The following is a 14,432-nucleotide window of genomic DNA, read 5'->3' on the forward strand; positions in this document are numbered from 1 at the left end:
CCGTGTGTATATATATATATATATATATATATGTATGTATATGTATATCGATCCAAGGATCGCAGAGTCAAAGGAGAGAGCGACTCTCGGCACTAAATGCGTAATTGAACAAACATATCGGAGTGGTACGTCGATCAAATTGCGGGATATCGAGTTGCGATCGGATACGCCAATGTAAGTCACACGTGTACGCCCAGAGGCGATTGAATTAAATGTTCTAAATCTCTTTGAAACGGAAGATACTGGATATTTACCTCGATCGCGATAAACGCGGTACGCTCGGAAGTCTGAAATCAGTGCGAATGGTATATCGAACAAAATGAAAAATTCCAATTTCTTTTTCTTTTTCTCAGAGATTTCGAAGTTGCATCGTAAATAATAATAATCTGTCAAAGTATCCAAGACTTTCACCAGCAAACACCAAACCTTACCAACAGGAAAGAAGGAATTAATTGTCTCACGCCTAAGAGCCGGTCATACCAAACTGACACAAAATCAAAAATACTTCACCACCCACCTGCACTCATTGCAATAACCATCCACTAACAATAACCCACATACTGCACGAATGCCACACCACAGAAATACGGAATCAACGCAAATATAAACCTGACATACAAAGAGTACTAAAATACCTCAAAAACATAAACTACTGCACTCATATCTAATGGCACCGTCGTCGCTAATGACCTCGCTGTCGATGCGACATTAAAGAAAAAATAGAAGAAGAAGAAGAAGAATCTGTCGTAATAATATAAAGCTGAAATACATATGTATCTCTTTGAAAACTTGGGACTTTTCATTTAGCAATCGCCTGCGAAAAAAATTCGCGAATTTTAATCGCTTCATCATCCAAATGCCTTTAACCTAGATATTTCTAAATCTTTTCTTCGTCGGACTGAACGATGGAGTTATACTTTTCCGAGCCCAGTAATCCCTTCACTAGAAACAATTCCAGACGTTCTACTTTTCCAAGATGCAATGTCCGCGCGATCGAATCCACAGGTAGCCATGACCCGCCAATTCCTTATCATAGCACGTGCAGCCCGTAATTGACAGCTTTTACAATTTGTAATTGGCAGTAAAAACGGGAAGGATCGGCTCGACGGATCGAGTTATCGTCAGTGCGTCGCTGGGAATAGTAACGTGAGAGAGTGTCACGTCGCGGTTTCATGCGAAATGTCCATCCGATTGATACTTTCTAATCAATTTGAATAACAGCATTTACGGCTTGTAGGACATTGTTTCAACCGGGGCCGATCCTCGGCTTTCGAAAGGCATTGTTTCATTTAGAAAGGTTGTGCGAATGGAGATCACGCCGCGACAAAATCAAGGTAAATCAATTCTCGGAGAAAGGACAATATTATTCCCGGGATACGTCGTAAACTATTCATGAGAATGCATAACGCGCACGTGTCGTTTCTGGTCAATGCGTGCGCGTTATGCGTCAAAACGACGAATGTTTAGAGAAGATCATTTGTTCCAGGATTCGCTGATGTTAATTACAACGGTTGCTAGAAATTTATCTCGTAACTCTTCACCTTTTTACATTTAATTGTGCAATATACATGCATTCTCCAAGTGAAAGAAAAATTTACGAAAATTCGAAATTTCATCCACGAGATCATTAATCTCTTGCCACGTACGTCGAGAATTTTTTGTTCCAAAATTGTAATATTTTTTGAGTTTTAAGCATATTTAAGTAAAGACAAAACAGGCAAAACAAATAATAAATTTATTACTTTTCAATCATTTCTATCCAGCGATATCACACCGACGAGTTCGAAATGAGAGCGACGGTTTGGTCACTCGTTATGGTCCGCAATCACTGCCAGCGTAAGTGGTTAACCTTTCATTCGACTTATTGGAGGTCAAGCGATTTCTTTTCAATTAAATTCTCTTTTTTTTTTTTTTTTTTTTTTTTTTAAATACTAAAACTATAGAAAAAAACTATAGAAAGAAATTCTCGTCTGAACTCTACGAAGAGTACAATACAAGGTTCAAATTCAAAAAATAACAGCGGTCATCACACTCGCGTACGCGGGCCTATCTTTTTCTCATAAATAGTAGATTGATCGCCAAGTGAAATAACCACGTTCAGAAAGGATGTTCATAATTCACAGTGCATGCGTAGAAACTGCTTGTCGAATTGATAAGGAATCGTGACCCCTCGTGGCACGAAAGTTTACGCGTTAACGGTATTCGCTAGAGCGTGGCCAAGATAACCCGAGGAATATAATATTACGAATTACCGGATGATTAACTATGCGTACTACGGTTAATTTAAAAAAAAAAAAAAGAAAAGAAAAAAGAAGAATGTTTCGCGTGGCCTACTCTCCGAAATTTACATAACTCGCGATGATCTTTATCCTCGCGCGAAATTCTGATCGCATTTCCGAACTGATGATAATTAATAATTCACCAGTCCAAGTGAAATAGAGTAGAAAGGACGCTGGCAATAATATTACACCCGCTGGCTTTCCGGTGTCCATTAATCGAGCCGTGAACGCGGAAGACATTTGAAATTCTGCATAACAAGCCGCGGATGCGAGACGTTACCGCCTATCGTTTACGAAGATATGAGTAGAAAAGAGAAATTATGAGAGAGAGAGAAAGAGAAAAAGAAAACCGAAAGTATAATATAATAAGCTTAAGAATTGGAACAATTTCAATTGTTTCTGAAATTACCGAATAATTTCGTCTAATTTTCCTTCCGTCTTTCATTTCTCTTTTGGCTTCCTCAATTAAAATGGCGTTCCCGCCATTTTCCTTTTACGAATTGAGAAAATCGAGGGAATTCTTAATTAACTCGTATTAATCCACTCGCATACAAACTGGAATAAATATTTGAGAAAGAGTGACACTATACATTATGTTCTTTAAACACCAGTAAGATTCATTCGTTCCGTGAATCGGGAAAAACGGTTACGATTCAAGTGAGGTTAGAAACTGCCAAAAGTATTAGAGAAAAAATTACGGTATATTTAAAAAACAAGAACACATACCGGTTCCGTGTGCAGTTATATCGATCGATGTCGACATCAGTAGTTTACAGAATCACTCTACATTTCTTTCACCAAGTACACAACTTCAACGATTCACTTATTATTCGCGCGTTATACACGAAATACATTCAGATGTCAGGTACCGAGAGTAGACTGATGAATTTCTTCGCGTCGGGTAACTGTCAGAGATCGCGAGATATCGATTGTGGTGATCGTCGTTGCGGTATCGTCTGCGCCAGTCGATAATTACGGAACACTAACCGCATAATTGATTTCGTTCGATCCTACAGTCGAACACCTACGACTGCGGGAAACTTTGCGATCGAGATATCAATTAGTCAAAGACCGAAGTGAAAAAGACATAGACGCGGCGGTAGATTATCGCGAGGTGGAAAGTAATTGATTCTCGATTGTCGAGAACACAAATCTTGTCTCGGTGAAAATTCTTACGAACGATACTTCGCGCCAAGATTTAAAAAGAGAAATTTATTTTGTGAAGGGGAAGAGTAAGGAAAAGGTCAGCCTTGTATTATCTAACGACGAATCATTTGCTGTGAATGGATACTATCATAAATTCATTTCCATAGATTAATACCTCGTTTCTAAAAATTGGAGACGATTCAGCAAGTCTTGTTTATCAAAAATCGAATTAAAAATAAATTAAAAGAGTAATGTCTATGGCAATATATAATATCTGACAGATACGTATGTATGTGAAGTAATTAAATTTTTCCTCTTACATTCCATTCCAATTTCAAGTTCTTAGCTATGTTGCTAAGTAAGAAATCTTCTTTACTGCAAACATGTTCCTAATGGTCTTTTATTTTAAAAAAATATCAAAGCGAAGCGATTCTTTGTACAAAATATCCTTTGACAATTCCAGTGTTATCGCTATCGTGCATTTTCTTGTCTTAACCTATAATAAAAACCTATAATCTTAACCTATAATATCACCAATTTACACATGATTGGTAATCAATAATCCCAAAATTCGTTTTCACTGAGTATTACTATCATATAAACAAAAAGATTGCATAATTTTTAAATTAAACAAATCTCTCACATTCTTAGGTACCTAATGATTGGAACAATCCTTCCAAGAGTCAACCTAACCTTCTAAGAGTGAAGTTCAAAAGACACGCAGGTAAGCCATCACAATGCAATCATTAAATTCCTATAAAAAAAACTAAAAATATCAAAAGATTAACCTGTGGAGAATCTAATTAGAATTTTTTTTATACTGAGAACAGTATCAGAATGCAAGAGAAACCCGTTGAGACAATTAAAGAAGTTGAGCGAGGAATAGTGTTTTTTTTAAGGTAAAAGTCTATTAGAGGAGATCAAGATTGCACGCGTATTCAACAGCTGCAAACGCTCTGAACAGAAATGTGTAGATCGATAAAATTTCATTCATCGATCGGCCAGATTCCATCGGAGAACGCGCAGTCGGTAATAGCTGCGCGCGCATACGCGCGTGCGCTTACATGGCGCGCACATACGAAATTTCCCTTGTTACATGAACAAACAACTCGTGCGTTTACTAATTTTCCCGAATAGTTTTTTTTATCATATAGCAACGTTTCACGGACTGTTGCCTGATAAATGCACCATTCGAATCATTATATAAAGATGATTGTTTGATTGTCGGAATGAGATTAAACGAAACAAGTGAAATTGCACGCTCAAAGTTTTCTTGGAAATTAGATTCTCATTATTCTCAAATCTGCATGATCTTTGCTCGGCGCGTTTACCTTTCAACAGCCGTTAAACCGATCAATACCGAGATTTTATTTAAATACGAAAATTAGCTGAGTGGTCGTAAAGAGCCCATAAACTTTTCAATTATCTTGTCTTAAAACTTAAAACTAAATCTCGATTGGGAACAATTTTTGAGATCCATTAGCATTGCGTAATATGTAATAGGAACATCAAAGAGCGTTAGATAATATGTTAGATAATATCATGATTACATTTACGGAATCATTTAAAAGAAAGAAGTATGAAATACAATTTGAAGGGAGGAATGCAAAATTATTGATAGAGTTTAACAAGTAATCGTTCGGTCACAAACTTTCACTTTTCGACGAAACGATTTCGTTGATCAAAAATTTGTTTAGGACAAAAAGAAACATTGCTCTTTACCGCGAAAAGCGGTATCTCATCGCTTTCTCGTATAATGTTGCACAGGACTGCGAATTGCTGATGCGAGAAAGTATTCGCATAATACACGTTGCCTCGTTACGTAATTACGCGTTAGACAACAACTTAAAACACAAAATATCTACGTGCTGTGCGTAGTTCAAGTTTCATTACTTCATCGAAATTAAATAGCGGGATTACATCACGCCACGATCGAAAAGGCATCAATATCGTTTCAAATAAATAACGGAACGCCTAGCGCCACTTTGGAAATTAAATATTCCGTTTATTTATACGTGGTCTGTTCCGTTAAATTCCTTTCGATGATCATACCGATGCATTACGAAACGCGGCGTAAACAGATCTAAACTGTTCACTTCCTATTGATTAAAGATTTTTCTCCGCAGTAGCTATAAATGAAATGAAACATTTAGATCAAATTATTCGCCTAGACATCGTTACTTGTCTTAATTGAAGATTTACACGCAAGCGAGCTTTAAGATATCATTTCATTATTATTCTACGCGAATCAAAAAATTTATGTTTAACAATTACAATATAATGGTAATTGCAAAATTGAATTTCAATGACTATAAACGTTAACTCGTTTAGTTAGATAGAATATTCATTTGAATATTAATTAATCGATGTTTGATGCAAAATCGATTCTACATTCTATACTCGCTAAACATAACACATTGTTTATAAAAAAAAAACTTTCACGAGTACACGAGCTATAAATTAATTCTCTTTTATGTCAATCAAAGACGTGTATTTCCTCATTGCCGAGATGGCTTTCGTAGAAAAGGAATATTTATATAATAATAACAAGTTCGTCGAAAGAGGAAAGTACGATGTTTAAATATCAATTTATATATAAATTTAAATTTCTGATTTAAATATGATTTTGAATACGTATAACGATTTTTGTGCACTAATCTTTAATTAGTAAAAAAAAGTTAACACAATTTTATCGACAAAGATCTAGAAACGTAACGTAGATGTAAATGTAATCTCCGTAACTGTATGTTACCGCCGTGTAATCAATTAATTGATACAACAAAAAATCTAGTCGCGAATATTTATAGATACGTATTTAATGATTCAATTTATATTAATGCTTTTACACGATCTTACACTACATAAATTACAGAGAGAAAGAATTAGCGTTATATCGATAGGAGAGCGTTTTCTTTAATTTAACATTTAATTTAATTCAGCGAATAATTGGATAATTCACACTATAATTTAAATTATTTCTAATATGAAAATACAACGAAATGATCTTATCTACGTCCTATTTCTCATCGTCTAATGTTGACATGATAACACGATACATATAACAACATGTATATACAAAGCGTGTCATTAATTGTCGTTATTTTTATACTTTCAAAGTCAAAGTGTAATTATTTTTTGAAACCAACAATGGTAGATTTATAAAAAAAAAAAGAAAAAGTAAGGAATCTACGCAGTAAAAACTTGTAGACTCTCTACAAGGAAGTAAAGATCAAAATGTTTTCAAACACGTTTTTAGAGATCAAATTTTTGTAATTAATTTTTAAAATATTCCATGCCCCCATGATTCCTCGGAAATTTAAAAAGAAAGTAAAGACTCACCAGATTGCGTCCAGCAGTCAGTGCAATCCTGACATAACGAGTACCAATCATTCTCCAAGTCTTTAAAACTCGCCATGGTTGTCAGGAGTTATTCTTTCGCCACCGGTTTCTCCGGTGGATTCGCAAACGAGAAGACAAGGAATTTCCACCTTGTCACAGCAGTTCTCTTACGATTCCCGTATCACAATCAAGGCACAGTCACATATCCCGCGTAGTACTGAGTGAAACACACGAGCAACGTGGAATTTCACATAATATACGTATCGTCGAAGGGAGATGAGAGACGAAGTGAGAACACACACGAGTACCCAAGGCATTCAACGATTACCTTACGACACCCAGTTCTGGTTTGCCGTTCGTTCCACCCGGTGTTCCTTCTATCCTTCTCTATCTCTCACCGCCGCAACCACGCTTCTCACATGTGTATATCCATCCTTTTTTCTCCAAGTTCGCTACACGCCAACGTCCCTTTTCACTCTAGTTAGCAAGTCTTTCGCACTGTTTATTTTTACGATCAGTTCACCCGGCGGGTCATCTGTCATCTATTATATTTGCAAATTGTCTGTGTACGACGATACATATATTTCTTTCCAGTTACGCTCTTATTGCGGCCGACGTATCTCAATACTTAAATACTTAGTGAACGTATAATATTAAGCAAGTAACATTTTTTCCACACATATTTGATTTTTAATTATTACTTTGACGAAATCTAATATTAATTAAATATAAACACAAATAAATGCGTTACAATTTTTCAAAATCTTCCTTACAATAATACAAGATACATCTGTACAAATCAATTTCAGTCAGACTTTTATAAAATATATAATAAATAATGATACATTACATTTTACATTATGTACAATTTCCTCTATGTCTTTTTTACTTTCAAAAATCCAGCTATGTTCGAGAAATATTTAGCATTAGCTTCGTTTACTTTCTTTTCTGCGGCTTGCGGGTTTACAATTTCCAATCCCTGAAAAGTGCAAACATGTACGTTGAATTTAATGTTGAAAATCATAATTACTATACGTTTAATCATCATCAATTGCTTACCTGCAGCGGAGTAAATGCAACACTTGATGCAGTACCGGAAACTTGTTTCTTAACTGTTGTACTGCCACCCCATTGTTGCTGCTTTTGCAAATTCTTTTGGAGTGTCTTTGATATCCGTACTTTTGTTTTTTCGTCAATTTGCGGCAATCGAATGCGACCTGTTCCTGCTTTGCCAATCGTTCCACGCGAATAACCAAGATCTTCTTGGTAGGCATCATTTTCGATCTGTAAAATCATTGAAGTTTCGTCAGTATAAATGTTACAAAAAAAAAAAAAAAAAAAAAAGATTGAAAAAGAAACGAAGGAGCTTACATCAGCAAAATTCATTCTGTTCGCGTGTTTCCTAAATTCGGTGATAGCATAGCGTTCTTTCATTTTTCTGACGCGTTTACCACCGCGTTTCTTTCGCCCCGGATCGATAGGCTTTGGCAAAGGTTTCACAAATTTTACAGGAGGTGGTTCTTGAAGCTTATCGAGCTTCTTCTCAATTTCTTCGCGAAACATTTGACCGATACGACCATCTGTACTTTCATGGCATGCATCGACTCGGGCAGCTAGCATACTTTTCGCCGCGACAAGCCTTGCTGCCTTCCTTCGTAAATCCTGAAAAAATTAATTGACAACGATAAAAAAAATATCGAAAAATACTTAACGTGCGTGTGTTATTATGTGCGTATTAACTCACTGGTGGTGTTTCTTGTACAATATCAGAGTAATATATAAATCCAGTATGAGGTAAAGTTGTTACTTGAGAAAATCCAGACAACGTGGTTTTTTGAGATCCCAAAACTAGGACGTTGCAAGCTGGCATTTTGGAAAGTTTCGTCAATCCACCAGCAACACCTAAAAACGAAATTTGCGTTAGTGTTGGTTAAAAAACTTTTAAATATTGAAAAAAAAATTTTTTTCTTACCCATAATTTTTGCTGCTGTAGATGCTCCCACTATTACAGAAAGATTTGGAGCAATGAATGCCATTCTACTTTCAACATACTCAAAGATTTTTAATTTGCAATTATTCAACTCCACTGCCATATCACAAGCCTCGCAAATGGCTTCTTTTTCTTCTTCCGTTAACAATTGTCTGTAAATAAAATAATTTTGTAATTTAAAAGTCCAAGTTGGTTACTCAATTTTACATACAATTTATCGCACAATAAATTACCCTTGTGTTGTAGACGCAGTAACCGAAACCACCATAATCGTTGCTTGAGTGAGAAATTGTTGTAAAGTTTCATTGTTCTTTGCTCTGTCTAAATCATTTCCTAATTCTCTGACTGTCATTACATATTCCAATGGACCAACAACTAAAGATTCTAATTCTGGAAATCTTTTAGAGTATTTGTCTCTGGTAAACCGATGTATAGTAGCTGAAAGATATAAATTACAATGTATCTATGCAAAATACTATGTTGTATATAACCAAAATATAACATTATACCTATTTCATCATCAATATCCACAGCCATATTATTTGCCTCAACAATAAGCTGATATTCTGGGTCAGACTCAACGGGCCCGATAATATCTGCAGACTTCCTAGGAATTTTACTGTACTTTTCTATCTGCAACATTACTTTTTGCAACTGTTCCGAGTCACGAAGCTTCGCCAACTCTCTTACAGAAGCTACTTTTATTTCTGCAAATAAAAATGAAAGGTCAGTACATTTTTCAGCAGATTAACAAAAAAACAAAGAAAGTTAACCTTCTTCGATGGTTTTCGAGACAGAGGCCGGAATAAAATCCGGCTCTGGCTCCTCCGCCATATGATCGTTGTCGTCATTCTCCTCGAGATCCGCCAACAGTTCATCAGCTAACGACATATTTCCTATGCAAACGTTTAATTTAAACTTCACACTTTCTCAACCTCTTTGACAACTACGCTTATACACCTATCGTTGCGCCATCTACGTGCAGCGATGAACGCCATTCGCGGTGTTTTTAACTTTCTGTGATTGGTCAGCGCTATATCCCATCCACCAATCAGGAACTTTCTTTCTCGCATACGTGATGAAGAAAGTAGCTTGCAGCGACAGTAGGTAATGCAGAGCAAGACAAGACAAGACGAAGTGGCCAGTCAATCGACAATTAAGTCGAAGAACTGAACAATGAGTAGTTCCATCCCCACCACGCAACGGAGAGCCGTGTAATCGTTGATGCACGATGCTCAAGGAGAATCTTGGCTCTGCGTCGCGTTGCGGTATCGACAAACGAGGATAAATAACAAAAAAAAAAAGAGAGAAGAAAGAAGGAAGGTTCTGCCGACGAATGACAGCGCGCAAAACCGATCACGCGGTCGGACCGGGAGGTGCGCTTTCGGTTAGTTCCGGAGATCGTGTGCGTGGCGCGTTGTACGTGTGTGCATGCGCGGCAGTATCTCACAACAAATATGTCGTGGTGGGGAGTACGTTTTCCCGTTCGCTGTTTCGCATACTTCTTCCCCCGCATTGTTGTCATGTAGTTCGGGCGGTAGTTGGTCATTTGCACGTTTGTCTCGATACCGACAGATAGAACCGAGAGAAAGAGAGAGAAAGATACACAGGTGTTGTGGTGAATCATATTGCGTACACAGGATCGTTAATCGAGAACGAACAAATTCGGTTTTTCTCTTCGGCATCGAAAAGAAGTGAGAGAAAGAGAAAGAAACAAAGAGAGAAACAGAGGTTCTCCTCTCTCTCGAGAGGTCGAGAGAGAGGCGCAATGAGAACGATGCGCCAGTTAGCTCTGTTACTCGGCAATTAGAACGATTATTTAATCATGTCCAATCCGCGAGGAACCGGAGGAGACGACGATCGTGGGCAGGCAAGCAGCGGCGTGAGCCTCGCCGATTAACGGTAGGTTATAGTGCGTGCGCGGAGTTCCCGTGGCGAGGCGAGCACGGCCACGATAGAGGAGCCCCCGCACGATAGAGCGTGTGTCGACGACGTTGCGTGTGTCGGACCACTCGGTGGTTGCGTTTCCCCCGGCTACGCCTAGGTGAAAAATGCGGTTCTGAGCGTGGCGACGTGCGCCGATCCCCGTGTGTGCAATTACGAACAGGTTGTTCACGGGTGGCTCTCCTCCACGTTCGGCTGGCACACGCGTTGCCAACAAAATTCGGCAGTCACACGAACACAAAACTCCGGCAGCTACCCGTTGCTCGGTACGGCGCAACACAGGCTCGGCGTACAGCGCACACACGGGTCTGCCGTGTCCCTCTCGGTGTGTATGTGCGGTGTTTGGACGATCGAGGATATATTCCTTCGGAAGGGCAGTCAGACACGGAAGAAACGCCGGAAGGAAGGAAGAGGAGGGTAGCAGGGTAGCAAGATGGCGGGATCCTTAACGTGGTCGTGTACTTGTTGCCTGCGGTTCAAGTTCAGCCCCGAGGAGATCGAGCAGCGTTACAAGAGCCAGGAGATCGATCGAATGTTGGAGAAGGATCGTCAAGCGCTCCGGCGACAGGTTAAGCTGCTGCTCCTCGGGGCAGGCGAGAGCGGAAAGTCGACATTCCTTAAACAGATGCGAATTATCCACGGGATTAAATTCGAGGTGAGACTATTTGTCCGTCTACTCTTTCTTTCTTTCTCGTCGTGATCGTCGTTTCGTTTCAGCAGCAGCTTCTGTATAGCTGACGGTCAACGTCGATACGTCAACGCCTTGACGTACTCTCGTTGCCTCTTTTCTTTTCTTGTTTTTGCCTTTTTTTTTCTAGAACGTTTCCGTTCGTAAATGAAGCGAGATAGTCTTCTCTGTCAATTGTCGTTCAAACGCTTTGTGCGTGGTTGACCGAGGCACATCGAGCCGAAAAACGTGCAAATTCGAAGCGGAAACGAGTGTTGTTTGTTCGTTTCCACCGAGAAAGATCTCCGATATCGTTCGTCGTTTTGCTTGTTTACGTTTCACGATAGTTATCAGTGTATCGGTTTGCAGATCGGCCAATCCTTTTGATTTTCAATTTTTCGAATTAAATTTCGTGTTAAAGTTGTGTATGTGCATTTGGAAAGTGAATGCAATTTTGAAAAAGGATGTTCAACAAGTAGGCGTTAGGTACAGACAGTCGAGTTTACAGATTTCCTATCAGTTTGTTTGTTTTACCACTTATGGCAATCGTAATCATTGAATAAATTGATATTGAGCTAGGTTTGATGAAAGATAGGCTTTTAGCTGCGAGCTTCTTTCAATGGAATTTTGTATTTCTGAAACAATTGTATATTATTCCTTTGTAATATCTTGTAATAATTATTTGTTTCAGCCTGAGTTAATTAAAGAGTATCAACATATTATTTACCAAAATATAATTAAAGGAATGAAGGTGTTGGTAGATGCTCGCGACAAGTTGAATATTCCATGGGAGAACCCTAAGAATTATGACATTGGTTATCAATTATTGAAATTTGAAAATACCATGGTGTTGGATGCTAGATTGTTTCTTCGTTATGTACCATCTTTACAAAGTTTATGGAAAGACGCATCAATTAAAAAGGCCTTTGATAGAAGAAGAGAGTTTCAATTAGTAAGACACACTTCAATTTTCACAGTAATTACAATGTATTTCATATTGCGTTATACATATACTTTAAAAATATACTTTTTCTTTATAGAGCGATTCAGTTCAATATTTCTTGGATAATCTTGACAGCATTGCAAGAGTGGTAATGTTATCCTAATTTTATTATGGATTCTTCTGTAACTTGTAAAATTTATTTTGTTATTCTCTCATACGTATATAACAGTTTAGCTCATCTGTTCAATATTAAAATTTGCAGGATTATGAACCTACGCATCAAGATATCTTGCACTGTAGGAAAGCTACAAAGGGAATTTCAGAATTTGTGATACAAATTAATAACATCCCATTTTTGTTTGTTGACGTTGGAGGTCAACGATCTCAGAGACAGAAGTGGTACCAGTGTTTTGATTGTGTTACCTCGATACTTTTTCTTGTTTCATCATCTGAATTTGATCAGGTGTTGTTAGAAGATAGGTACGTTCATTTCAAGTTCATGTATTAAGAGAGTCAAATCATTAAGTAATATGGTCTATTAATGTTGCAGAAGAACAAATCGGTTGGAAGAATCTAGAAATATATTTGATACAATAGTCAACAATATGATATTTGGCGGAGTGTCTATCATTCTATTTTTAAATAAAACTGATTTGTTAGACAAAAAAGTAAGATCGCCCGATACGAATGTCCGTTGGTACTTTCCACAATTCACAGGAGATTCACATTCCATGAAGGATGTGCAGAATTTTATACTTGAAATGTTTATATCTGTTAAAAGAGATCCAAGAAAACCACTTTTTCACCATTTTACTACTGCCGTAGATACGGAAAACATAAAAGTTGTATTTAATGCTGTCAAGGATACGATATTACATAGAAATTTGGAGTCGTTAATGCTCCAATAATGATAAATGTGCATAAAGAGTGAAATAACTTTCGACCCAAGCGTATACATTTAACATTTAGTGTTTGATACATAGTGAAGTGAAATTATAGTCAAAGAAGTATTAAAATGTCGATTAGGAAAGAATATTCTGGTAAGACAATATATATTATGTATATTGTATTATGTATAATGTAAATCTTGTGATTTTCGTTTATAACGGAAAAGTAAACGTTTTCATAATAGTTTTATACAACAAGAGAAGTAAAAACTGCCTAATGAAAACATGTATTAAAAATTTTTAATGCTCTATACACTATATATATATATACATATACATTGATAATATATTTCCATCTTTTTGATGAATATTGATTACTAGAGGGTTGTAAGAAGACTATTATATACAATTTATTGTACATAATCTTGTATTCTATACATTGTCGATAACAACCACGTTTTACATGTTTGTATAAAAAAAAAAGAATCAGTTTGCTAATAATTTAGCTAAGATTTTTCTATTGTGTACAGATATTTAATCCAGTGCTTCTCTTTCATATTAAAGCATATAGTAGAAATGCTGGTGACAACCAGTACTCACAAACATAACTTATTTTATATTTAAGATTAATTGCTCTATCTTTAAAAATATATCTCTGTTAACATTGAATATTAAGTAACAAGAAAACCAAATACTAGATCCATGCCATATAAACCAAATGAAACTAACCAGTTTGTGTTCAAATTGCTGTGTGCAAAATTTGTTGATATTATAATGTACTTTTCTTTTTCTTTTGATTTAATGCAAAAATTATATGCAGAATTCTAAAATATCAAGGTAGAAACATAATTTTTTGTACTTTCATATTTTTGAGTATATATTTTTTGGGAATTGAAGTTTTGTTCTATAGAGAAGTTGAGAAAATTGAACTATAATTTCAGTACATAATTCATTACTTTTTAGTTTAAATTTTCAGTATTTTCCAAAATAAAAAAATGTAAAACATTTAATCAGATAAATCGCGATAATTTTTAAATTTGCTAACTTTTGATTTTGATAGTTGATCTTTAATTTGACATTATTTTTCCTAAGAAAAAATGTTGATCAGTATTATTACTTTTCATGTACAAAAGTTGAAATAAAATTGGTTTTTCTATTTAATAGCAATTTTTCCGGATTATGCTTATTGATTTATAAATATATGGCTTATGATTGTCATTTTTCTTTTTTTTTTTTT

General features: G+C 36.5%; 2 protein-coding genes and 1 long non-coding RNA gene across 4 annotated transcripts; 2 read left to right on the forward strand and 1 right to left on the reverse strand.

Moving 5' to 3' along the window:
* On the forward strand, window positions 1-4,950 carry LOC122528983. Of its 2 annotated transcripts, none has more exons than XR_006306719.1 (3): window positions 1-174; window positions 4,077-4,149; window positions 4,256-4,950. It is a non-coding gene; the product is annotated as an uncharacterized LOC122528983 (long non-coding RNA). The 2 variants fall into 2 exon arrangements; XR_006306718.1 differs by lacking the exon at window positions 1-174 and adding an exon at window positions 3,242-3,522.
* A 1,485-nt stretch (window positions 4,951-6,435) lies between these two features.
* Window positions 6,436-9,741, reverse strand: LOC122528973 (U4/U6 small nuclear ribonucleoprotein Prp31). Its single transcript, XM_043654663.1, has 8 exons — window positions 9,528-9,741; window positions 9,264-9,461; window positions 8,988-9,192; window positions 8,737-8,906; window positions 8,509-8,666; window positions 8,136-8,426; window positions 7,824-8,048; window positions 6,436-7,743 (listed from the first exon to the last, which is right to left on the reverse strand). The coding sequence occupies exons 1-8, from the start codon at window positions 9,643-9,645 to the stop codon at window positions 7,639-7,641; spliced, it is 1,470 nt and encodes a 489-aa protein (XP_043510598.1). The 5' UTR covers window positions 9,646-9,741; the 3' UTR covers window positions 6,436-7,638.
* A 1,371-nt stretch (window positions 9,742-11,112) lies between these two features.
* On the forward strand, window positions 11,113-14,042 carry LOC122528975 (guanine nucleotide-binding protein subunit alpha homolog). Its single transcript, XM_043654665.1, has 5 exons — window positions 11,113-11,353; window positions 12,057-12,317; window positions 12,406-12,456; window positions 12,571-12,788; window positions 12,859-14,042. Exons 1-5 carry the CDS (start codon window positions 11,132-11,134, stop codon window positions 13,214-13,216), a joined length of 1,110 nt encoding a protein of 369 aa, XP_043510600.1. The 5' UTR covers window positions 11,113-11,131; the 3' UTR covers window positions 13,217-14,042.
* Window positions 14,043-14,432: the final 390 nt, after the last annotated feature.

This window comes from Frieseomelitta varia, unplaced genomic scaffold, assembly GCF_011392965.1.
Source record: "Frieseomelitta varia isolate USP_RPSP 00005682 unplaced genomic scaffold, Fvar_1.2 scaffold_274, whole genome shotgun sequence".
Lineage (NCBI taxonomy): Eukaryota > Metazoa > Arthropoda > Insecta > Hymenoptera > Apidae > Frieseomelitta > Frieseomelitta varia.